This window comes from Trachypithecus francoisi, unplaced genomic scaffold, assembly GCF_009764315.1.
Source record: "Trachypithecus francoisi isolate TF-2019V2 unplaced genomic scaffold, Tfra_2.0 Lachesis_group10, whole genome shotgun sequence".
In the NCBI taxonomy this organism is placed as follows: domain Eukaryota; kingdom Metazoa; phylum Chordata; class Mammalia; order Primates; family Cercopithecidae; genus Trachypithecus; species Trachypithecus francoisi.
The window spans coordinates 102,355,652-102,382,677 of record NW_022681455.1 but is presented as its reverse complement, the minus strand read 5'-3'; the positions used below and the strand labels follow the sequence as shown (position 1 = coordinate 102,382,677).

At 36.5% G+C, this 27,026-nt stretch overlaps 1 protein-coding gene across 1 annotated transcript in view; it reads left to right on the top strand.

Moving 5' to 3' along the window:
• The window catches only part of CDH8 (cadherin 8), a 253,081-nt gene that overhangs the window by 33,730 nt on the left and 192,325 nt on the right, over positions 1-27,026 (top strand). Inside the window, exon 3 of the mRNA XM_033219852.1 lies at positions 15,169-15,288. Coding sequence (XP_033075743.1) covers positions 15,169-15,288 — 120 coding nt within the window. The remainder of the gene's footprint in view (positions 1-15,168; positions 15,289-27,026) is intronic.

Genomic DNA, 27,026 nt, shown 5'->3' with positions numbered 1-27,026 from the left:
TGAAGCCTGCTACCTGGAAGCTTCATCTGCATGATAAAACTTTGGTCCCTACAACCACTTGAAGTAATCCAGGCATTCTTTTGTATTGATAATAACTCCTTCAACCAATTGTCAATCAGAAAAATTTTAAATCTACCTATGACCTAGAAGCTGTCATTTTGAGTTGTTCCACCTTGCTGGATTGAACCAGTGTAAATTTTACATGTATTGATTGATGTCTCATATCCCCATAAAATGCATAGAACCAAACTGTACCCCAACTACCTTGGGTACATGTTGTCAGGACCTCCTGAGGCTGTGTCATGGATGTGACCTTAACCTTGGCAAAATAAACTTTCTAAATTGATTGTGACCTGTCTCAGATACTTTTGATTTACAGTAATTAAAAACTTGAGATGACATAATGCTTTTAAAAGGCTGTAAGGATCTTTCCCTCTGTCCTAAATCACAATTAGCTCTTTTCCTTGGATCAATATGTGAAGTAGATTCCTGTCCTGAATCTCTGAGATTCCAAGTTGATTTCCATTGAGTCAGGCCCAGAGATTTGCATTATAAACACAACTTCTTGTGGGGGGTTCTAGTCCTAGTGGAGAAACCGTTCATGCAGAGCAGAGTTCTTCTCACACTGGATGAATATACTGCTCTGTTTTCTGACATAATTGTGCTTTGTTTGATGGTTTCAAAATATGTACAGTGAGTGTCTCCACATTCTGATTTTCAGGTAGCTACTGATTTCTGTTTTTTTTTTTTTTTTTTTGGCTTATAGAACAATATAGCATAGCAATTAAGTATATGTAATTTACTGTTAGTCAGAACTAGCTTCTGGCTGCAGACCCCAATCTGTTGATTATTGGGACCCAGGCCAGTGGCCTCAACATTTTAGCTTTTTGTTGTTGTTTTTAACAATTAATGTTTTCTCACATTTCCCATCGGCTGTTTTCATTTTGTGTATCCTATTTTATGTTCACCTTCAAAAATACAGTATTATTATTATTATAAAGATCATCAGTGATGTTCTAAATGCTTCTTAAATAAATATTTATTTGTTACATCAGACTCTAACACAAAAACATTTGCCCATTTTTTGAATTTTCTCTTTAAGATCCTTAGGTAGGCTGGGCACAGTGGCTCACATCTGTAATCCCAGCACTTTGGAAGGCCAAGGTGAGAGGATTACCTCAGTCTGAAAGTTCAAGACCAGATCCTGTCTCTATTCAAAAAAAAAAAAAAAAAAAATTTCTGCCGTGGTGGGATTACACACCTGTAATCCCAGCTACTTGGGAGGCTGAGGTGGGAGGATTGCTTGAGCCTGGGAGGTCGAGCCTGCAGTGTGTTGTTAGGGTACCTCTGCACTCAGCTTGGATAACAGAGTGAGTCCTGCCTCAAAAAAAGGAAAAAGATACTCATCGTATGATTGTGTGTGTATATGTGTGTGCGCGTGTGTGTGTGTGTGTGTTTTCCTGGCTGTACTAATTATTGGGGTGCTTGCTCTTATAATTATGCCATAAATGTCTATACAAAAAACACATCTGTAATTGAATAGATGAATGAATTAAAATCATTTATTGAGTACCTATTTATGCCTATCCTTTTTTGGAAATCTAAAAGTGATTTGAATATAATTTAGTCTCATTGAAGTCTAAATAAGATAATTATATCAAGTAAATAAGTACTTGTACCAGAAACATAGTAGTTCCTTTATATTTGATGATAATTATTAGTATTCTAGTTACAGACTAATATTTGACAGTAAAACAGGCAATTGACAATGGATTAGAAAAGGAGATTCAAATGATGTGGCACACTCTTGAAATTTAGTGGGTTTCAGCATAAAAAACCCCAACCATCTTGGGCATGTGTTGTCAGGACCTCTGGAGGCTGTGTCACGGGTATGCGCTTAACCTTGGCAAAATGAACTTTCTAAAGTGATTGAGACCCGTTTCAAATACTTTTGGTTTACAGTAATTAAAAACTTGAAATAACATACCACTTTTGGGGAAATCCACACCTCTGAAGGAGAGTCATTTGTGAGGTTCTTTGTTTAATGATTATCCTGATTTCTAATTATTTTCTTGGGAGTTCTGGAAAGTTCCTCAAGGTAGCTTCTCTTCCTATATGAAATCCTGTTTTGAAAACATTTCCCTGGAGAATTTAAACACAAGCAAAGCTCAGATTCCACTGTTTTTAGATATTTCCCTATGTTCCTCACTTCACACATTTACACTGAAACACGTACAAAATACTTACTGCCGCATTTTTCTTTCCGCCTGGAGAACATCTGTAAAGATATTAATTGTGCTTCAGTTATAAATGGATTGCCAAAAGGACAGAACGGGTTGTGTATCTCATCAGCATGCCCTGTCTGGTATAAATAATGAGACAAGAACTTGGTACATTGGAAATTTGTGATAAAAACAAGATGTGATATTATGAAGTCCCACCAGTTCTTTCTTCTAGATACATTGATTTTTAAGGCACTCTGTGAGACTGCTAAATCAATGATCGCCTGTCACTAAATGTTGGCTAAAAAGGCTATATTACTGGGGTCAACTACAAATTAGCCCAAAGGGTAAACATACAGGTAGCACAAATGTTAAGAATAAAAATGTCACAGACGTTGTAAAACATAGTTGGAAAGGCACAGCTGTTAGAAAATGTATATGGTCTTTTTCTCCTTTTCCATCTAAGAGTCTTAAATATGGCAACTAGGAAGAATTGAAAAGAGAGGAAACATAATTGAATTGAGTGCAGGACTTCATTACTTGAGTTATTTTAAAAATAACGTCAGGATTTTGTTTGATGTTTCCTCAAATTATTCGTGTGTGTCTTTCAAATGTGTTAATTTTTGCTTTTACCTTTCATAAGCACCTAGTGAAGTTGCTGTTTCCTAGTATGGCATAATGATTAAAATTTAAATAAATTTTAAAAAATATTGATATTGCTAAATACGTTGTATACATAGATTTGTGCACTTTGAGTTGCATTTCAAATGAAACCTGATTTTGTAAGAAGTCTTCAATGTAATGAAATTTGAGGATTAGGGGACAAAACAAAACTCATAGGTGTACACATGGACACATACATTGTTCATTTACTGTAATAGTCAATATTGTAAAATCACAGACTACCTTTGAAGTTGTGCTGTTCATCACATCACTTTATCAGGAAGATTTCCTTTACATACCTCCAACCTGCCCTCCACCTTTCCCTAGTAGCAAGTCTCAGGGTCAATCTCTGCACACCCACCACTCCTGCAACATGCCTAGGTTACAGTCTAGGCAATAATGTTTCTTTCCCTGCCTCTCCCTGGTAGGCTGTGAGCTAGCTCCCCAAGGGCCAAGAAGGACCGGTATTCATCATTAGTACTCCAAGACCAGGAACAGTTTGGTGGCATTCAGCAACTGACAAACACATATAGTATGAGAACATGGGACTAAGGAAGTGAGAATAAAGAGAAAGAAGGATACCAACAAAGAGAAATGAAGGAATATGTTGAATAAATACAGCATCTATTCAATTGTCTTGTTAACATTTCATTTGATTACTTAAAAATATGGTCTGCATCAGATTCATCAGTACATCTTCAGGGCTGAGAGCGTAATCAGTTCTTTTCTTTCTCTTATCTCACCCTCTCTCCCTCCTCTTTTCATCCTCCCAATTTGAAAGCTTCCATATATTGGCAGAACCTTAATCATTCTTTGTAAACCCATTGCTTAGCCGTTCACATATTATTTTGTGTTTGCCAAGATTTTAATTAAGTCACGTAGAGTTTTCAATATATTTTTTAAACAACTCTCTCTAGGCATGCACGTACCAAGGTCTCACTACAGATTGAGTCCCCTAATCTGAAAATTCAAAATTTGAAATGCTTCAAAATCTGACACTTTTTGAGTGCTGACATGACCCTAAAAGTGGCAAGTTTCATACTTGATCTCATGTGGTAATGTGATAATGTACTCAGTTCATTATTCCCTCTATAGGAAGTTTTCAGGAGCTTAAGTGAGGGTTTAATATCATACTAGTCTCCGTTTGAAGCTAATTCTGGCTTATGTTTGGAGTGGGTTCAACTCTAAGAAGACAAGGTCATGACTACCCTTTTAAGAGTAGAGAAAACCCTTACCGTTATTCTTTAATAAATTCCAAATGAGAGTAAGACAAAACAGTAGACATAACACCTAATTCAGAACATGATCAATGTGCTACATTAATTTCTGAATATCTTCCAAAAGAAAATAAGCTATTCATTCTGTCTTAAATTTGTATATTTACCCAATGAATATTTCTATGCAAGGCATTTTCTGAAGTGCTAGGGAGAAAAATAAAAACACTAGTTCATATTCTCTGCACTTGAAGATGTAAAGTTCAGAAACATTGTAGTGTTTGTGTAGCAGTTAAAAGGGCAGATTTGGGAGCATTCTTGTGTGGTTACAAATTCAGGCTTTATTCCTTCTGTTTGAATTCAGATATTCATAGCAGACTCAGAGGCTTGTTACAAAGATTAAATGAATAAATATTGCATATCAGGTATAGTTCTCAGCACTTGTATAACAAGGACAATGTAGGATCATGCTTATAATTTGAACAAAGTGATAGAACCTTGTTATCAAGGAATGGGTTAATTCTGGAGGGGAGGATGAGAGGGGAAAGTTGAGAGAATAAGAAAGAATATTGTTCCTAAGAAGCTTTTAGTCTAAAAGGGGAAAATCTGTATGCACTGCAATTTATATATAAAAGTAAAAGGTGCCCCTAGAGACAATCAAGTAAAGTATTTTGAGAGTTCAGAAGAGGGAATGATTCAACTTAGGAATCAACTAAATCTTGAATCTGGGTCAGATTGAGCTATGTGGATAGTTGTGGGATCACAGAAATGGAGTGAGTAGTGGGTAAATAAAGTAGTTGGGAATATTACAGACTCTGGGTAATTGGTGGAAAGGGTTGTTTAAAACCCTTTACTAACTTTTCATTCTCCTAAAATAAGCTCCAAACTGATTAGTCTAATTCATAGGTACACCCTTCTAGATTTGCAGGCCCACCTGTGAACATTGACCTGGGATCATCTTTTCCTGCCTGATTTCAATGTCAATGTCCCCTCATACCAAAAACTTTGCTTTAACTGTTCTTCAGTATTTCCATGTCACCCACATAATTTGATGACATCATTTAGTAGCTAATTGTTCCATTTTGGATCTCCTACTAGTCTACCCCTTTAGAAAGCAAGAATCTTCTAACTGCAGTTTCTGAAGCTTGACACAGCAGAATTTTAATTTAAAATAATTAAAACAATGAAGGGCTCAAATAGGAGATTAGCCCAATTTACTTCCATTTTAGCCACATCATTGATGGCAGCATGTATAGGATTTTATATTTTGCATCAGTTAGTAAATATCTCTTTGAACTCATAGTTCTTGTAATGATTGCAAAATTAAACCTTTTTCATCTGAGACTCTCATTCTCAATAGCTCAATGGCTCAGTGACTTTTCACTTTGTCACACTTGAAATGTGATAGGATTTTGTCTCTCACATTGGAAAAGGGAGGGTACCCTAGTTACACAATTATTATTTTTTAAAGTGCTGACTTTTAACTAGAAACATAAGCTCATTTTAGAGGGACAAAAAAAATGAACAGCCACTATAATGGCTGTATCTCTGTTCTCATGCATCTTGACCTTAAATTTATACTTTATGAAATAAAAATAAAGTAGCATGCCCTGGAAAGCACAGGGTGCATCTCTACCAAAGTTCTCTCATTTGGGGGATACTGATAGTATGTTATTTTTCTGGAGCCTCAGAATAAAAATAGGAAGTAGGTGGCAGTATTCTATTTTTTAGATAAAGCAACTGAGTCTTATTGATGTAAAAGCATTCTCTTGCTGTATCAGAGTGGTAAGTCATGGATGTAGAATATGATCTCAGGCTAACCAAATAATGTCAACAGAAACATCTGATATTACAATTATATATATACTACATATATAATACTACAATTATATATATGTAGTGGGTGTGTATATGTATATACTATATATGTATACTTTTGACTACATCGTGATGCCTTCTAGAAAATACATTTAATGAAGATTTGCAGTTTCTTACAATAAAGAGAAACCAGGTGAAAACACTGCTAAAGTAAACTTCAGATGCTATTAGGAGAGAAACGCTAACACTCTTGCATGTTCTTGTATCCTTTGCATCTAAGTTGGTGCTTGGCATACAGTATATACTGTGCAGATAGCCATTGTGTGATTGAATAAATTAGTTCATTTACTCAAATAGAATGAATTACATTTCTGTTTTTAAAATTGAGACTGGTTCTCACTCTGTCACCCAGACTGGAGTGCAGTGGTATGATCACGGCTCACTCTGGTCTAGACTTCCCAGGCTCAGGTGATCCTCCAACCTCAGCCTCCCAAGTAGCTGGGACTACAGGTGCACGCCACCACGCCCAGCTAATTTTCTGTATTTTTGTAGAGACAGGGTTTGGCCATGTTGCCCAGGCTAGTCTTGAATAATCCACCTGCCTTACCCTCCCAAAGTGCTAGGATTAGAGGATGAATGACATTTTATCTACTGTAATTGTCACATATTGTAGAAGGCATCTGGGCATCTGTGGTGCCACCAGTAGCATAGTTTTTCAAAGTCAGTATGGATATAGAAAGCTGCCAGTCTAAAGCATTTATGGTGCTATTTAGTTCTCAAGCATTTATAGGATTTCATTCCATAGGTAACAAATTAGCAAAGGTTTGATTCCTGGGAATAAGCAGCCTATGAAAAGAAAATACTTTTATTTTCCTGTTGTATTAGAAATAAAACCATCCCAATTCCAAAAAGGTGTATTTATGCACATGGAACTGTAAAACAGGCAGCTTATTAGTTTTCACAACCAGGCCTCCAATTGTCCTCATTATCTGTTTGCAAAAGCAGTGGGTAGGCTACCGTGCTAGCATTGTTTGTGAGGGATACAGAAGGTACTTCCCCTCTGTGTATAGTAAACATGGCTAAGATTCTACAGTTACACATTTTCATATGATATTTTCCATTTCTCTCACCCAGTGCACATTACAGATGTTTGCTGAAATGATGCATGGGTGAATAGAAGACATCTGTGTGCTCAAACACATTTTCTAAAGTGTTTAATTGTTTCAGAAAGTTTCAGGCTCATTCTAAAAACACTATGTTAAGTGTGCGTGGATGTTTCATTAAGTTACAAAATTGTTTTTTCCCTAAATTCTCCAGAATAAAATATGGAAACTGAATTTTATTTCCCTGGTTTATGTCCCAAATCATGGAGCCAGAGAAATGACAGGATACATTTTGGGGCTGTCCATCCGCCTGACTGCAGTTAAGAATCTGTCTCCGTTCCCATAATAAATTTAATTTGGAGCATGTGGAATTTGGCAGCAACATTTCACTACAGGCTGAGAGCTGGCACATAAGGCGAACACCCAGTGAGCAATGGGTAGGCCTTTGCAAAAAAAGAAAGACAGGGAACTAATCACTGAGGATTCCATTGTGTGGTATGTGTCGTAAAAGAGAGGTTTCTGAAGCAAAATGGCAAGCGCAGACTGCCTCTGCCTCTTACTCATTTGGCTTTTGTAAATGGCAAGACTGATTACCCACAAAAGAGAAGGGTTTGATCCAGCTTAACATTACTCTTGTAGTTAACCAACTGTAATTCAGAGAGAAGTTCCTGGAAGGAATTGGAATCCCTGTCTTCTTGCTTGTAGTTGAATGGTCAGATGGTAATAATTCAGTATTTATTTCCTCTAGAGCTTGGCTGGGGAAGAAATCTCCATATCTAGGGTTAAAAAAGAAGCCTTAATTTCGGCTGATCCATGTTTAATCCTCCTCCCCCTGCAAAGACACGCCTAAGTAGCCCCTTGGAGGTTTGGATATTTGGCATGTGTATTCTATAATTAAATAGCAAAACTGAAAAACACTGATAGAATTTAGGGCATGCTTCCTGCTGGGGGAATTTGCTTAAGGGCCTTCAAGAGAAATGAATGTTGGAGACAGTGGTATCAGTCAGAGAGATGCAAAGAAACATGAATGCATGGGCTGCCTGCACTTATTTCTCAGCTTTTTCCTTAAGCACATCAGGTCGGTGCTCTGTTGTAACTTGGTGGGGGAAGGAGTGTGATGGGGAGGGGGTGGAGACTTTCAACCAACCAACCAGCCAACCAAGCAACCAACCAACCAACCAGCCAACCAACCAGGCAATACACACAAAACCTCTAGAATTATGTGACAGTCAAGTACAGAAGTATCTCAAAGCATTTTCCATAAAACTAATAAATAATGAATTCTGTCTGGCACATTTAAACCATCCAGGACCGGAAGTTTCTACTTCTAGTAAGGGATAATTTCAATGTCAACAAGTAATGCAGGCCTTATGAAATTATTGCTCTGCTATTCATCAACAACCCAAAAAAGGTTGCAACCCTGTGCCCCACCAGCTATTTGTATTGCACAGTACTTAGGGGAGTTAATAAGGAGGATGAGAGGAGTTGAGTTGAGGGTTTAGTTTTATTAAAATAAATGAAAGCAGTTGCATCATTGCTATGACCTTTTAGGCCAGTGATCTTTGGGATGCATGAATGTTTAAGTAAGACATTTTCAGATGATAATGCCAAACGCTTTGTCTGTGGATTGTACATACTGCACTTGGAACAGGATAACTAGCAGGTCAAATAAAAAGTTTGAAGAGCATAGTAGGAGACCAGGAATGTGCATTGTTCTGAATTTCAGTTATTGCAAAGGTTCTGCCTCTTGATTTTCCCACCTGGTATTGGAATGCTGATTCTCTAAAACTGTATTGCAAATGACTCTTTGCAAATGGAATTTGTGTTCTTCTCATCATAAGAGCTTTAGCTTTTCCAGTGTACACATTTTTACGCTGCACCAAACCTTTGTTTTTCTGCTCAGGGTGTCAGCACCAGCATTTTTCTTTCTGAATAATGTGCAGAATTGGTGTGCTGACTTGCTCATAAAAAAAGTATAGCCTTGCTAACAGAGCTGCACTACCCAAACCCCAGCGTCTCATTTTCCTGAAGGCCCTTCATCTTAGTTTGCTGGCAAACTGGAACCTCTCCCCCGACAGTGTAGCATCCTTGGTGGTTAATTTTGCCTGTAGTTTTTGCTGTTATTATGTGGGAAGGGGGAAAAAATGGGTCCTGCTGGGAATGGGAGGAAACTCTCAGGTGTGGCAAGAGGCACATGACACTGAAAGTCTTTGTTAATTAAAATCCGAGCAGCACATTGGCAAATTTCACTTAAATGAGTGAAACAAACTAAATGCAAAAAAGAAAAAAAAAGTTTGTTTAATGCAGAATTCACCTTGGAATTGATGTGTTCATACTCGGCTTGATACTAGCAGGCTGAATTGTGGTGACAGGGATCATTTTTGTTGACAACAGCTGGAAATACAGCAGCTATATTATTATAATTAGGATCAGTATCAAGTTGGATTATAATAGGGGCTTTCTTGGAGAAATGGCACAGTGTCAAATTTATAGTCACTAGCTAAATGAGCCTCTTGTATCCTTGACAAAGGGACGAAAACAGTTCCAAATGAAAACACAAACAGAGAATCCTGGTTGTTATATTTCCTGGGTATTACTCAGGGTCCTATTTATCACACACCAACACTTGCAGCTTTGAAGAAACATTATCCTGCAAGGTTTACACTTTTCAGTTTGCCTTCGTGGTCTGCATTCTGCATGCATTTCCATGGAGAAGTATACATTGCTGCTTGACTAGCAATCTTTTCTGCTACAAGATTAACTTCGAAACATCCATTTTTTCTCCCCTATGGGCAATCACTTGACAAATGCACCCACAAAACCTCCACACACATCTATTCCAGTGTACAGGTGCATCAACAGTCTTGAATCACTATTAGGAGAAATACCGTCCTTGACGGAAAGTAGTGCTGCCTTTTCATTTTCAGATGTCTAAAGCTGAAGGATGGAGATTTCCAGGAAGCCAGACGTCAGGCAGAAATATTCTGGATAAGTATGTGGGTAAAAGCTTGTCTTCGCTCTGTTGCAGTCCCCAGCCTAGTAGTTCATCCTGGCATGGACTGGGAGATATGGCATTCATTCAAAATGCCATCCATTCAAATAACATCGAGAAACTTGTACTGACGATGTGCCCAGTGTCTAGCCTCCTGCTTAATGTATAAGCTTTTACATAGTACACTTTTGTTTATAAAATACTTTTTATTTTTGCTCTCAGAGCAATTTTATACCAAAGAGAAAACCGATATGAGATAGATTAGTAGACTGGATGGAAGAATGAGACACTGTGTGTGCGTATGTGTGTCTGTTTTCTTTTGAGCAGTTTTACTAACAAAATTACTTCCTTTCTAAGCATGTGGATATATTGCTACATTTGAGATTATCTTTTTGTGTTTTCCCCCAAATGTAATAAAATCTATTGTCAAAGCCATTATGCAAAATTACACTTAATAATAAATTAAAGCATTCATTACCATCTAAAATTGTAAAAGATTAGTTTGTTAGTTTTACCTGTATACATACATAATATAACAATAGTGACAGTAAGCTTATAGTGTCAATCACTCTTCTGTGCTCCTTGAATATATTAATCCGTTTAATTATCTCACCAAGCCTATGATGTAACGACTATGCTCACCTTCCTTTTTACAGATTAGGGAATCAAAGCTTGGAAAACTTTTATTGCTTGGCCAAGAACACAGAGCCAGTAAAAGTTGGAGATAAAATATAAAAGAAATGTTTGGGTTGAAGACATTTTGACTCCAAATGTATCCTCTCAACCACTTTTCTATATTTCATATGATTACATGTGATCCTCACACAAAACTTTGAGGCCTGTGGGATAAAAAATGTTTGTCTTTGCGTATGAAAGACTGAATCACAGAGCATGTAGAAGATAGAAACCCAGCCCCTTACTCCAGCACCAATAATAATAACGTGATGGGCTGCCTCTCATAATAAGATAAGATCAACACAATTAGATATGCTCATCATCAGTCTTGTAAACTCCAGAGAAAATATCCTATCTTCCATTTAACAGGAAATAGTTTGCATAACTATGGAGTATGAAAAAAGAATTCTTCACTTTACAAACAAATCTAAATAGTAATTCTTCAAAGTAATTACAATAGAAATTAGTGTCTCTAGGGAGAATGGATGAAGCTAAATTTTAAAAAGTTTGGTGCACACTACAGGCATTTTTAACTATTATTTTGTATCAAATTGCCTGAAAAGATTTTTTAAAAATGTGTCTCCATTTTATTATTCCATAGATCTGGAAGGGACATTAGGGATCTGTTTTTCAGAGGGTAAAATCTAACACACAGACACTTAGTACTCACTGGTTTAGCATGTTGTTATTTCTGTGATAGGTACCTACATATATTATTTTGTTTAACTCTCACAATAACCTCATTATATTTTGTAGATTTAAATCTGAGGCTAAGACAAGTTAAAGTATTTGCTCAAAGAAACAGATAAGTATTTCAGAAGATGTCAGAACTATTTTATGTTCAAAACTGTTAACTCCAGACTGCTCTGACCAAACGCACCAACCCTGTGCATAACTAAAACAATACGGTTTTTTTTTTTCCAGAAAATATTTGGATATGTTTTTTTCTCTGTGAAGGCGTTTCCTAATTTAAGAGTCACCCACTAGAAGGAAATTTTGGTAATAACAGGAAGTTTTGACAATTTGTTCACTTTTCTTTTTCGATTACCTAGGCAGTGACTGGAACTAAATTCTTAGATTTATTAACTTAATGTCATACTGAATATTGCACCTTCACTTATTTTTTTTCTGATAATGTGTTACTTCATAATGGGGGAACATAATTTCTTCTTAAAAAAAACAAAGTAAATACACTAGACTACAAAACAAAGCAAAAAAAGTTGTTATATGGTCTTCTGCATGAAAGGGACCTCTTTCTCATAAGTCTCTGAACTCTGTTAGTTCTTTCAGTAACTCTGATGGCTTTTTCTTATTATTCATTATTTTTCTTTAATTTTTGGACTAATGTTAGACTTACAGAAAAGTTGCAAAAATAGTTACCACATGCCCCTGTCTTAGTCTGTCTTGTGCTGCTGATAACAAAATACCTAAATTGGGTTAATTAATAAAGAAAATGATTATTTTCTCACAGTTCTGGAGGTTGGGAAGTCCAAAATCAAGGCACAGCATGTGGTGAAGCCCTTCGTACTGTCATCTGGAGGGGAGGAACACTGTGTTCTCATATGGCGAAAGGTGGAAGGGCAAGAGAGACAAACTCCCTCTGTTAAGCTCTTTTATAAAGGCACCTAATCAGGCCCTGTGAGGTGGCTCACGCCTGTAATCCCAGCACTTTGGGAGGCAGAGGTGGGCGGATCACGAGGTCAAGAGATAGAGACCTCCCTGGCCAACATGGTGAAAAGCCGTGTCTACTAAATACACAGAAATTAGCCCAGCTATTCAGGAGGCTGAGGCAGGAGAATCCCCTGAACCTTGGAGGCAGCAGTTGCAGTGAGCCAAGGTCACACCACTGCATTCCAGTCTCGGTGACAGAGCAAGGCTCCGTCTCAAAAACAAAAGGGCCTAATCTCTTGTGAGGGAGGTGCCCTCATGGCCCAATCACCTCTTAAAAGCCCCACCTCTTAATATTTTATGTTAGCAACACCTGAATTTTGGAGGTGACATCCAAACCATAGCAACCCCTCACTCAGTTTACCTTCAGTTTAACACCTTACCACAAAGATCAAAACAGGGAAATTAACATTGATATCCACTTCTATTGTCATTATGCAGTGTTAATGTTTTATCCTCTCTTAATTGAACTGCTGTTGTAACCTCATAACAAGTCTAGTCTCCTAATCTGTGCCTGTACTTCCAATCAAATCTGGAGGCCCTAACAGAGAGAGTGGCTCACAATATGGGTGTGCTCTTTAACTGAAATTTCTTCCCTATTTCCTAGAGGGTACAGCCAGTGCTCCCCATCTTGGCATGAAAATTCCCCTATATTTTCTTCTTAATTTGAATATCCAGGCTTAGCTTTGATGGCAGACTTTTTCTGTCATGTCATCCCTCTTTCTGAATATTTTTTGGCAATTTTATCTCACTATCTTCCTTTTACCTAGAAGGTTTTACTCCCAATTCTTCTGCATCTTATGTAATATTCAAATAGCTACAACTATTGTACTCTCATGTGTTCATTTTTGCTAGCTAGTTGATGAGTTACTTGCATCTGGTGGAATGTGTTACACAAGAGGCACTGAGTGCATATTTTATAACTGCAGATTTTGTAGAACCTCTGAGTCATCATTCTGAGTAGAAATTCCAATTTTACAGGATTATCAACTGCTCAACAAACGTTATTATTACCTTTCCACGTTCAAAACACTTCCAAAAGATACTGACTGACAAGATCTTGCTAAAGTTCTACCCTATTCCAGTAAACACTGGCGTATGCTGCTCTCCCCTTAATTGCTGAGCATGTTGATTTCTGACAGCCCAACACTCATACTCCCTGCCGCCATTTTGTAGTTGTCCTCCCCTGAAGGGAGCTGCTTGGGCCAAGACTAAGGCTCCATTCTCAGGGGGCATCTTGCATGCTATAACTGTTTCCTGCTGGAATATAAAAGCCTGGCCCATTTCCTCAATGGGCATGCCATCTCTAGAGCCCTATGGAGTCCAGTGAGGCCTTCATTGTGACTGCATCACATCCCAGATGTTTCTGTCCAATTTTGTCTTTTTCACTCCTCCATAGATATTGGTTTAAAACACTCTCCAATGAAAGTTTAGCAAGAAATCTTTGTCTCAGAGTCTACTTCCAAGAAAACTAATCTTTAACACCTACCTGCTCTTTCTCATTAAATCATCAGATAATTTATTCACTCACCCATTTATTCAATAAGTAAAGGTATGTTCAATAACCATTATGTTTCCAGCACTTGTTGGATGAAGAAGACATTGGCCCTGATCTCACAGCATGTGATTCTTGTCATTACACCAGACTTTTTCAATTTCTTTCCGTTTTTAGGAGTTCCCAGAACTTCCCATAGTCTCTCACACTACTTGGCCTTTTCTTATGTTTATCTTCCTGCTTAGAATTCCTTCTCCTGGTTAAACTCTACCTTTCTTTAATGATTTAACTCAAAGGCAACCTCTGTTAGAAAAATGTTCCTGATCACCCTGTCTGTTCTGGACTAAGTGAGAGATCTATAATTGCTGCTACTGCATTCAGCTGAATTTCTTTTTCTATTTGTCTGTCCCTTCCTCCTCTTATTGCCCCTCAAACTGTGAGCTTCTTGAATGTAAAGATTTGTTATGTGTGTGTGTGTGTGTGCATGTGTGTGTTTATTTACATGTCTGCCAACAATATACTTGGGGAGGCAGGTGGAAGTTATTTTTTTAAAATGTCATAATAATCTATAGAGATGTGGTTGCTCTTTAAATCCAAAATGTATAGGTTTGCTCTTTAACTGAAATTTCTTCCCTGTTTCCTACAGGGTAAAGTCAATGCTCCCAATCTTGGCATTAAAATTCCCCTATATTTTAATATATATACTCCATAACAGGCAAACTGTATATACTCAATTGTTGAATGAATGAATAAAAAATAGTTTTGAAAAAGGTTGTGATTCTGTTATCCATTATGCCTAATTATGTAAGCAAGATGATTAGTTGGTGGTTCAGAGCTAATTTTATATTCTGAATAATTAAATAAGATGGGATAAAATATTCTTTTGATATTTCTGTACAGCTTTTTTTCAGCAGCCAATTTTTCCAGGTATGTTTAGTTGTACTTTTGTAAGACGTAAATGTGACATGGTATATTATATTATTAACCTTATATTTCATATTCCTTTGTTAGGATTCCTTTGCATGTTCCCCAAGCCCACATGCTTCTAATACTTATCTTTAAAATGAAAGCTACAAAGGAATCTTAAATAATACAGATACTAAAATTATCTTTATATAGTACTCCAGGACTCTTTCTTTTAAAAGACTTAGGTATAGTCGAAGTTATGACAGAGCAGTTCATCTTCATCATTTAAAAAAAAATTCTTTTCCTTTTATTCCCTACACATGGATTTCTGTATAAAATACTTGACAAAATGTAGCTCTTGGCAAAGGACAATGTGTTAATTATTATTATTTTTCTTTCTCTTTTTTATTAGGTACGTCTGTCACTAACGTCACTGCAACCGACGCTGATGACCCAGTTTATGGAAACAGTGCAAAACTGGTTTATAGTATATTGGAAGGGCAGCCTTATTTTTCCATTGAGCCTGAAACAGGTTTGTGGCCTAAATTTCAAATTATATTTCCCACGTTTTTGCTTCAGGGAGACACTTTTCTTGGGATTTGGATTATGAAATATTATGTCTAAGTATTTCACTGCCTGCATCAATAATATTTGAATATGCAATGTGAGGTACATGGTGAGCCCTAAATCATTTTGATGCCGATCACGACAAATCACAGAGCATTTGTAGGATATCACCTATTTAACACACGGTCTGACACCATTTTTCATCCTGGAATAACGGGAAGAATGTGCTTATATATCAGACAAACTTAAATAGTAGAATTAAGTAAAAATTCGGTTGCTTATTGGCTGTGTGATACTTGAAAAGCATCTAAGTTGCAATTTGCACATCTGTAAAATGGGTATGGAACGTACTACATAATATTGTGATGAAGATCAGATACAACAATAAACACCAAACACACAGTGCATGGCATGTGGTAGTCATTCAGTGCACTTTAGATAGTATTACATTTGCTACCAGATTCCTCCTTGTAAAACACAATGCTTATATCTATCCATCAGAGCTTGTATGAAGATATTATTATGGTCAATATTAAATCCAGCTAATACCCTGTGATCTGGTGGCACAGATCTTATAAGCCATGAAGTAAGTTATCAAAGAAATAAACAAACAGCCTTTTTAAACCAGGCTTAAAAAAATAGCTTTATAAAAATAAGTTTTTTTATAAATGAAGGTATATGTTTTTAATTGTTAAATTTAACAGTATATTAAGAGATCAACTATATTTTGTCTGACTTGTAAATCCTATGAGATTTTGTTGTAGCACATTTAAAAACTATTATTAAGAACAATTATTGTTTAAAAAGCAATACCTTTTTTGTATCTTCTTCTGTATCCAGTGGTATCACAAATTGGGTCTTTTTGTTCACCATTCCCAGTGCAAAATAGACACTAATTCAGAAAATACCGATTGAACAGTCACCATGTGCCAGGCACTGAACTAAATATAGGGAGAAAAAAAATCACAAAGGCTAATTTCAGTCTACAGGTATCTCACAATCCATTTCAAAAGACAGATATTTTTTCCACCATAAATAAAGTTAGCATGGTAATGTCATTTAAATAATTTGTTTCTTAGGAATAAATTAGTATGAGGTATAATAAAAGCCCGCTACTAAGTGAGAGGATTTGGACAATTTTAAGTCTCAGTGATATAGATTGCTATTTGTTTAATTAACTGTTGTCAGCAACATTTAATATTTACATTTTTAATATTGTGTATCTATATCAACACAAACTCATTTTAGTTTTATCACTTCCAATCTGACAGATATCAAAATTGTCTGATTTATATTTTAGAAAGTTTATTTGGCACTGTAGTGGATAATGTAATGGAGAGAAATGACACTTGAAGAATTCACATAATCCTTTCTTCATAAATGTTGGGTAAATGAAGTTGAGGTTTTTAAGTAAGGCAGACACAATGCAAATAAAAATAGAAATTAAATTCAATAATCAATAAAAGTCAGACTAAGTTCTTTAGATGAAACATAGATATGTATGAGTGGAATGTAAACATTTTTGGGCAAATGTCTGCAAAATAATGCTTGAGTGTGTTCAAATGAAAGCAGAAAGTGTCAATTGTCCCTAAGAATCTAAATTAGAGTCTACCTTTGAGGACCTCTCTCTTAAAAAAAAATAAATAGAGTCTGATACAAGTATGTGTGTGTTTTAAAGGAGGATATACAAACTGTGCAGATATAGATTAAGGACATTGCCGAACGTGTTTTATTAGAAAAATAAGAAAAAAAGAGGCAATGGCTATGAACATCTGGAGTTTAAATTCTGTAAGCATGTGGAAAGCAAATACCCTTTGTGGTGACCAAAAGATGTGTATTAGTTGGGTCCTTTGGAAAATAGAATGCGGAGACAGAGATAGGAGTGCCAGTGGCTTATTAGGGGTCTATGACTGTGAAAAATGAAAGAGGTATGAAGCCGATTTGGGCATGGAAGTTCCTCTTATTGAATACAGATCTTCTACCCATGCAATGAAAGAGGAGAAAAAGCAGTATAAGGCAATGTAGATCTGACAACATCTTGGCCACACCAATGGGATCCCTGGAGCAAACATTACTCTTAAAAGGAGTCCCGTGTTGCACATAAATGGCCAGGCTTTAATAAATCCACTATGCTCAGTCATTGGTTGGGATGTGCCTGGGCAGAGCAAGGTCTTGGCTTGGATCCTGAGGTCAATCCTAAAGGTGCTTCAGCCACAGGGTCTCAGATAACTGCATGCAAATCCTTAAATTAATCTTTGGCAGGATAATCCAAGCGGTGGGTTTCTGTGCCTTCCACAATGTGTGTGTGTGTATATATGTGTGCATGTGTGCGTGTGCGTGTGTGTGTGCGCGTGCGTGCATACATATATACATATATACATGCATATACACACATATGGGTATATACATATATGCACATGTATATGAATATGTGTGTGTATATACACACATACATGTATATACAGGTATACATGTATATATAAATATATACATATATTTATGTATATATACAGGTGTATATATATACATATGTATATGTGTATATATACACATATGTGTACATGAAGAAAACAACTTTTGATTTTATAAATTTAGCAAATGTGATGTTAAAAGCTATAATATGCAGGAATAGCAAGTACTTGGTGAATAAACTAATAGTGGGAATAGTAATATATGCATTGATTTTTGAAATGCATGCTATGGATCAAAAACATTAAGAATGGCTACTAGTTTTGACCCAAGAAACTGAATTCTAGAAAAAGAAAGAAAATGTCATGGATGAGCAGACTCGTTACCTAAGACCCACACACCTCTGTGAGTGCCTAACAAGATGGTTCTTTACATGAGAGGTCTGTACGTTACTTTAGGAAATGACCCAGCATAGACGGGTTGGAAAATGTTGGCTGAACACCATTACACATCACCACATATGTGGGACCAACCTTCAGTTCCTTTTACACCAGGATTCTGGCATAAGTATCAAGGGTCAATCTGTAGCGAAAATGATCAGTATTGTGACAGTGAACACTCCCTCACCAGGTTACATAAGGTAGTCATATTCATACTCTTTATAAAGAAGATTGCCCATTGACCACTGTCAGCTCATCTTTGATGTTATCACGTTCTCAATAACAAAAAATAAACCAAGGCATGAGACAATAAATCGTGTATGTATCTTGTTTTATTCATGTCAAGAATGCCAAAAACAGAACTCTGGAATTTGGAACAGATAAGTTCTCCTCTTCCCTTGCTTGTTACATTTCACTTCATGGAATTATTTTCTATTGCCATAACATATCAGAGAGAGCTTCTTCTATTTTTTCAGTTATCAGCTTAAGAGCACAGAGAGATATGCCGTTTGTTCTTTATTTTCTTCTTTGAGCTTTAACAAAATCAGGGTTATCTTGTTTATTGACTTGTTTATATTTTTAAAGTTAGTTACCACGCTAGAGTGCCAGGTCCAGGAAAGAATGGGGACTGTATGATTTGTTGATTTTGCAGATCTATGCATCCCTATGCATAGGTGTCTGGCACCTAGAAGTCCTTCAGTGAGTAGTGAAGGATGGAATGAGGGAAAGAGGGAGGGAAGGAAGGAAGGAAGGAAGGAAGGAAGGAAGGAAGGAAGGAAGGGCAGAGTCAGGGAGAGCTGGAGGAAGAGAAAGCAGGGAAGGATGTGCAAAAGAAGTGGGAAGGATAAAGGGAAGGAGAAAGAAAGTGCAAATTAATAGAAAGAGAAAACTTGCCACAATTCGTACAGAAGATGTAAGAGGAAACATCTAGGGAATAGAGTGTGGTATCCGGTCTATACTTCTATCTGTTTCTCTGATGGAAAGAACACCATATTAATCTCAGATATGATTGTTTTGTTTGAAATTCATTTAGGACTGACATTCATGCTTTTTCCAAATCTCATACTATGTTTTAAGTGTCTAGGCAACACAATGCTATTCTAGTACTTGCAAAAATGAGCCTTGAGACCATAATAAACTCCTGCTTAGATTTGCTTCTAGATCACACAAGGAGATAGAAAGGTTCTGGGACCACTAGACAAAGAAGAAATGGTTATTAGTATATCTTCCTATTCCAGAGGTCACTGTGATGGTACTACTACTGCTGCTAATAATAACAGCAACAATAGAAAGCCAAATCATAGTGTGTATACAGTCTTTTAGGTTCGACAAAACACTAAACCGAACTGTGGAGTGAAGAATTTCTCTCTCCATTTTGCAAATGACTGAACTGTGTTTCATAGAGAATGAAGTAAAATGTCTTTCTCACTTTTAGATAAATTCCTCTGTCAAATCATAACAGGAAGAATAAAAACAACAGAACAAGAACCTTATTTATTGAACTCTTACTATGTTCTTACCATTGTGCTAGCTGGGTTTGCATACGTTAGTGAATTTAGTTTAATTTTTTCCACACAATATTTTGAGGTAGGTATTAGTGTCATCTCACTTTTAATGATGAGAGAATCGAGTTTGACTTGCTATGTTTCTTGCCCAAGGTATTTGAAGCAGGATTCAAGGTACCATACCTCAATTTTTGACGTTCTCGCTTGCTCCCACTTAACTTCCAAGCAGTATAGCTCATACCAGGGAATGACATTGATTTGGAAAGAGACCTAAAGAACTTGGCAGCAGGTTCAGACCTACTCTATCCATAGGCCTAGGAGGCAGTGTAGCATCAGAGAAAATGGAAGGTAGTAGTAATTGTAAAATGAATTGTCATTCTTGTGAATAGTTTTTATTATGGTTCTTCAAAAGGCTGAAAATAGTTTATTTTTATTCTAAAAATGTTTTTTCCCCCCTCCCTGCCACCCCCAATACCATATGTTTGCTTGTAATATTTTGGGCACAGACAAGGAGAAATGTGGCATTTATTTAAAAGGCACTAATTTGAGGACAGCAGTGAGAAAACAGTTGCAGTCCATCCTAGGTGACTGAAGATGGAAAGTCTAAATAAAATGTAAGGCAAGTGAATAATAAATGCTTAATTATCTAAAGAGACCAGGGTAAAGTTTCAGAACAGTCTAAACTTTGCTCCAGGCAAGAGACAGTATGAAAAATGACCTGCTTAAAAATAAACTAAGTTAATTCATTGACCTTTTTTTTTTTTTGAAACTCAGACCATATTTCTTCATTGGATACAAATAACATTTTTCTCTGTGGAACCTTTAAAAATGAGCTAAGTGAGAAATACTCCTTGGAAAAAAAAATCCATGTAATGAATGGTTCTTTCTTAGAAAAATCAAGGTAATACATGGAGTCTTCATGGAATGCCTTCATGGAATTGAGTCCTTTTTGTGCCTTCTGAGTCAAAATGATAAATTGCTTACACACAGGGCCTCCTTTTAATCAGGATTGCATAGATTATAATTTCCACTGCCAAGAGGACTGGCTAAAGAACTTGATTGGTGAAGACATTTGAGAAGGGGTAGGTACTGAGATAAACTCAGGCAGATGAACAATGCTGGGATATACATTTATAGGTGGGAATGTCTTCATATTTCACATTATTCAATACTTAGTCAATATCTACATGTGCCATGTTGTAGGCACTAAGATTGAAATGCTGTGTATGATAAATACTACATATAATATAGGGTTCATGACATAGGGATGGAGGACAATGCCAACTTAGCGAACATGTATGAAGACCGAGAAAGTATTTTTTAGAGTAGTGATAACAGAGAATGTATCCTGAAAAACTAATGGTAGTTTACGAAATGAAAATGTGGGGTAAGGGGAGCTATTAAATAAGGTCTTATGGCATGAGGAAATCAAAGGGCTCATGGGGAAAGATAAATTGGTGATCAGGGTGATATTGAGAAATTAAATACTTTTCACTTCCTCAGTTGTATTAGAAGATTTTACTTGAATAATTTTTCAATATATAATAAACTTGATCTGCAATTTAGAAATTCAAACCTAACTAATTTCTGTCTGACTTTGGATGTGTGCTGTCAGTTCTTGTGACTTAAGTACCCAATTTTTATTTTTATTTTATTTTATTATTGTTTTTTGTCCCCTCCTAGTCTTATGTTGAAATGTGACCTCCAATGTTGGAAGTGAGGCCTAGTGAGAGGTATTTGGGTCTTGGGGACAGATCCCTTATGAATGATTTGGTGCCCTCCCCTCAGTAATGAGTGAATTCTCATTCTATTAGTTCATGCAAGAGCTGATTGTTTAAAGGAGCCTGGTATCTCCCTCTCTCTTTCTTGCTCCCTCTCTTGCCAAGTGACATGCCTTGTTCCTCCTTCACCTTCTGCCATGAGTAAAAGCTTCCTCACTAGGAGCTGAGCAGATGCTGTATCATGCTTGTAGAGCTTGTAGAGCCATGAGTCAAATAACCCTCTTTTCTTTGTAAATTACCCAGTCTCAGGTATTCCTTTATAGCAACACAAAATAGACTAACACAGTAGATAAGTCCATCTGTACATAATTCTTCATTACCCAATTTTTAAAAGCACTGATACTAACACTGTCTTCTAATCATTCATGATATTGAAAAAATATATGTCCCATCTTTTGCTTTTGATCTTCACAAATTAAGGATATCATTAATATCATTACTTTTGCTAGTTTTGTTTGTGTTTAATGAAACAAAATGTGATATTTGTGATAGGACATTTTCACTTAGAAGAACCAAAAGCTTTTGCATTGATGACAGGTAGAAAAGTCCTTCGGCTGTGTTCCACACAAGCCACCTATTTTCACTAAAACTGCTGGATTTGGAGTTGAAAGTTTGAAAGGCAGGCGTGACATGCAGTGGAGGGAAGTTTCTTGACCGTTGCTGGGAGACTTACATCAAAGGGGACCTAGAACCACTTTCCATGCCAAGTGCTGATTGAAAGATGAGGTATCTCTACCAATCCCACAGCTGATTCACTTTACAAAAATCACACACCCCCTTCAAATTATGCCCTCTCGTGAAGTGGGAAGCCAGGAGTGGAGAGGCACAAGGGTGGCTACTTCTGTTACATGTGGAGTCCCTTGTAAGCCTCCTGGCATAGCATAGGAGTTCTCCCTGTAAATATTAGGCACAAGGCCAATAGACAGGAGGACTTGGGAGGAAGCCAAAGAGTGGCTTTTGTCACCTGTGGGGTTTCCTTCTGATGTACTCTTCATCGGATTTCTTTCTTTTTTTTTTTTTTTTACACAGTAATAGGCATAGATTTCTATATTTTTGGAGTAAGAAGACAGGCAGGAGATAGGGCTTTCAAACACACACCACACACACGTACACACATCCTCAGCAACTAAAGAGAAGGAAAATAATATCTTATGATTCTATTATTGTTTTAGGTCAAAAGAGAGTATGGAGAAAGACACTTGCCTTTATTATGTTCTTTACATTTCAGATAGAAGAATCAAGATTACAATAAAAATTGTAGCCAGCAACAAACTGTGCTTGTGGCCAGTGTCTCCAGTGTCTTTTCTTGTACTCTTAGTTCATCCCTATGTCAAGTATAGTAGATATTTTAACATATCTTATTAAAGATGAAGACTATGAGGATCTTTGAGGTTAAATGATATGGCCAATGCCAAACAGGTGTCAAACTCTTGGTATATATAGTTTACCATAAATATTTGTTGGGCAAATTAATGAATTAATACATTGAAGAATGAATAATGAGAATGTAAAGTGACTAATTTTACTTGTACCTAACTTTACATCTCATTGATTTGTCTGAAATGCCCAAAATAAATGATGATAATCATGGTGACAAAATGTAATTTTAAGTTTCTGATAGGTGTCTGCTCAACATATACAGATGTATGCCCCCAACAAATGTCATCCTTCTCCAGGTTTTATGTCCTATTTCGTAGTTAAGAGGACAGCTAGCTGTGCACACACAATGACTTAATAATCATTTATTTTCCCATTTGGTGTCTTCTGTGGGAGATATAATATATGAACTAGGGGCTGAGGTTATATTAATTGTTTTACGATTATTAAAATAATCCCCCCCAAGCACATAGAACAGTTAAATATACTTGGGTAAGCTTGAAGTGGTATGACGGTTGTGTTACTTGCACCTTTGGACAAATCATTTTTTAAGTTCACAAGGAGCTTTCCAATGCTGATCATAGCTAGAGTCAAAGAAATGTCTATTTGGAGAAACCAAGTTCTGCATATGTGCATGCTGGATAGCAAGACTGTGAACTACACAGCCACCTCAGTATGTAACACCTGATGTCACCCTGGGATGCGTTGGGGTGGGTTTAGGTGGAAGCAAAAGCAAAAATTTATTCCCCAGTGGCATTCATCCAATGTGAACACACCGGGTAGGATCAGGATTTTTTGTCAGCTTGCTATGTATCATGTCCTTGCAGAATTAAATTGTATATTTGATTCCTATAATGATGTCCTTTTTGACCTTGGAAATATAGCTCTGAGTTTCATATGACTAGTTCAAAATGATTTGGTGAAGAACAACAAAGGTTTGTTTTCATTAATTTTATAGGAAAACATGTTTATCTAAGGGCATCAAAGATTAACCAATATCCAAGAGAAGTTAATTTGTAATAACTCCTTATACACTAAAACTGTGTGTGTGTGTGTGTGCCTGTGTGTGTGTGTGCTTGTAGGATAGATGATAGATAGAGACAGACAGACAGACCTAGACAGTTAAACAAACATAGACAGTTAAATCGAGAATGAACATGGTTAGAAAATGGGCTTTTTCAGAAGGATTTTGATATGTTCAATTTCAGATCCCAGGAGATGCTGGATTTCAAAAATGGATGCTTCCTAAAAACTTAGAATATATCTTTTGTCATATTCAATATATCCCAGCATCTGATTATTAGGGAACAGTAGCTATGAGATTGTTGATAACAGACCAGGAACATAAAGATGTGCCTGTAAGTTCTACATAGGACTAGCTCATAACATGTCACCAGTGTGTTCTGTTCTCTTTAGATGTTTTGTGTCTCTTCTTCCCTTCTAGAAGCAATGACTTCTCATTTATGACAGTGGAATGTAACTCTTGAGTATCCCAGTCTGTTTTATTTTGTTCCAAAAATTAAGGGGAAGGTAGTTACCATTTATTGATCACAAATTTTGGGCCATTCCAATAATTTTCTTAGTAACTATGTGAAGTGGGTGTTATGGTCCTTACTTTGCACGTGAGGAAATAAAACCTCTGGGCAAATTAATTTCTGAGAAGTACCCAGGTAGTAAACTTCAGAGCTGGGTTTTCTGGCCACATCTGTCGCATTTCCACCTCTGCTGAATTAGGCTTCCTATCTGCAAATGTAGAGGAATCCAGACAAAGGAAAAGAAGACAGGTACTCTAAACACCTTCATGCTCTCATTTAGATTATTATTATTTTTTATTTTCAGTTAAGTGAATTATTTTCAATTAAGCGAATAGATACTTAATAATCATCTCCACTCTCAGGGACAAGATGTGTGGGGTAGAAATACATTTCACCTGATGGAGCTTAAAGAACTGGAGAGATGCCATTATAAAAAGTTATGCCAAAATTATACCAATTGGATATTTTCTTGCTTATTGTCCAAAGTGCCATAAAGGAAACATATAAGGCAATAAGATCATTAATTTATTATTATTTCAATGATTTTATGAAAAGAAAGTGGAAAATTAACAGAACATTCCTGAATTAACAGTATCATTAGTTTCAATTCATCTGGATATGGATGATTCAGGAATGTTGGGTACAGGAGTTCAAATTGGAGTCACTTACAAAGAATATTCAGTCTCAAGGGAATCAGTCCTTCATTCCTTAAAAAGCTGTGAGACTTTCCACTTGGAGTAAAACTCTAATTTAAAAGTAATTTTGAATTTAAGTACTGATCTGTAGGCTTGCTGTTTTTCCCCTTACAATTAGAAAATTGCATGGTTATAATACGAAAATAAATAGATTTTATACACATTCTTTTAAAATAGATATTTGCAGAATAAGTCGATTTTTGAAACTCCTATGGATCTGGTACTATGTTTCAAATAAGTGAAAAAGACACAGTTTTTGAGCTCTCATGGGCAGAAAGTAAGGCGCATATGGCTATATAAATAAAAGAAAGGAGAAGCTAGAAAAGTGATTTAAGGACTATCCTAGAGTCATTTTACAATTTGTGATTATGTGTAATTTGCCATTCAGAATCTTGTGTGATAGTTTTATTATGAGCTAGGCAGTTTTATATCACCATGAGGATCAGAAATTTGGAATTTAGTAAATTAGAGATTATAGTGTTCAGAAGGTTAACAGGGTTGAACTGGTTGGTGAATGCAAGCATAGCTATAATTAGATAGATTTTTTTTATTTTTTATTTTTTATGTATCTGTAGAGTTTCTTTAAAGGTAGTTTTCATGTGCGGTAAAGTTTTATTGCGTGTGACAGAGCACTATTGGAACTTTCCTTCCATTCCATTAACTTTAATATTGTTGCTGTGGTATTATCTATCTTAGAAGCCACCTTTGCACTCTGACCCCTGAGGATCTTTAAAGACAGAAACTGAGATTGCCTAATTGTGCTGTTTATGAACAAATGCATTCATGAGCTGTAAATGAAAATAATAATAAAAAACTGTGTTTACAAAGTGAAACAAACAGCAGATTTTATTTTCTTGCTTTCACTCTCAGCAGAGTATAAATTAGCAATCCCAGACACCAATTGTAATAATAGAAAAGACTTACTATGTGTCAGGGCACAGTAGAGCTGGTGAAAACATTTGGTAATTGAAGTAGCTGGGAATGAAACTTGCTAGACCTTAGTTTTTTCCTTTGCCAAATGGGGTCAAGGAAAGAAGTGACCCATACAGTTCTTATACAATTAACGTTGCTCTCTGTATGACTTTAGTCAGTTCATTTGAGTTTAAATCTGACTTGATATCAAAGTGGCATTCTTAACAATAAGGTTTTGCCAACTTTACAAAGTCATACTTTTAAAGTCTTTCCCTTATGGCATAACTGTACAAGATTGTTATTGATCAGATATTGATAAACTGATTATTGATGTGCTACAGGTTGTGTGCTTTTTCTCACTATAAGTAACTTTCCTTAGTTATCCTGTAGTAGTTAGAAGAAAGGAACCCACCCTGATCCATCAAGTTTCATTTTCTATCCACGAGTTATACTAAATTGCAATAATTAAATACTAGAATCATCATAATGAAATCTTTTTTTTTTTTTTTTTTTTTTTTTTTTTTTTTTTTTTTTTTTTGAGACGGAGTCTTGCTCTGTCGCCTGGGCTGGAGTGCAGTGGCCGGATCTCAGCTCACTGCAAGCTCCGCCTCCCAGGTTTACGCCATTCTCCTGCCTCAGCCTCCGGAGTAGCTGGGACTACAGGCGCCCGCCACCTCGCCCGGCTAGTTTTTTTTTCTATTTTTTGGAGAGACGGGGTTTCACCGTGTTAGCCAGGATGGTCTCGATCTCCTGACCTCGTGATCCGCCCGTCTCGGCCTCCCAAAGTGCTGGGATTACAGGCTTGAGCCACCGCGCCCGGCCCATAATGAAATCTATTCTGAGATCACATCATTTTTTATAACATTGGAAAACAGACTTGGAGAAAGTGTATTTAAAAATGGGAATTGTCTTATTTATATTTCACATGAACTCTAAAGTAATGTGATTCCTATGCCCTGGAAAATGGTTATTGAGGACTGTCACCTAAAGTAACTGAAAAATTGGCTGAAGGAAACAAGCCAAACAAATGCTCTGTTTTACATATAAAC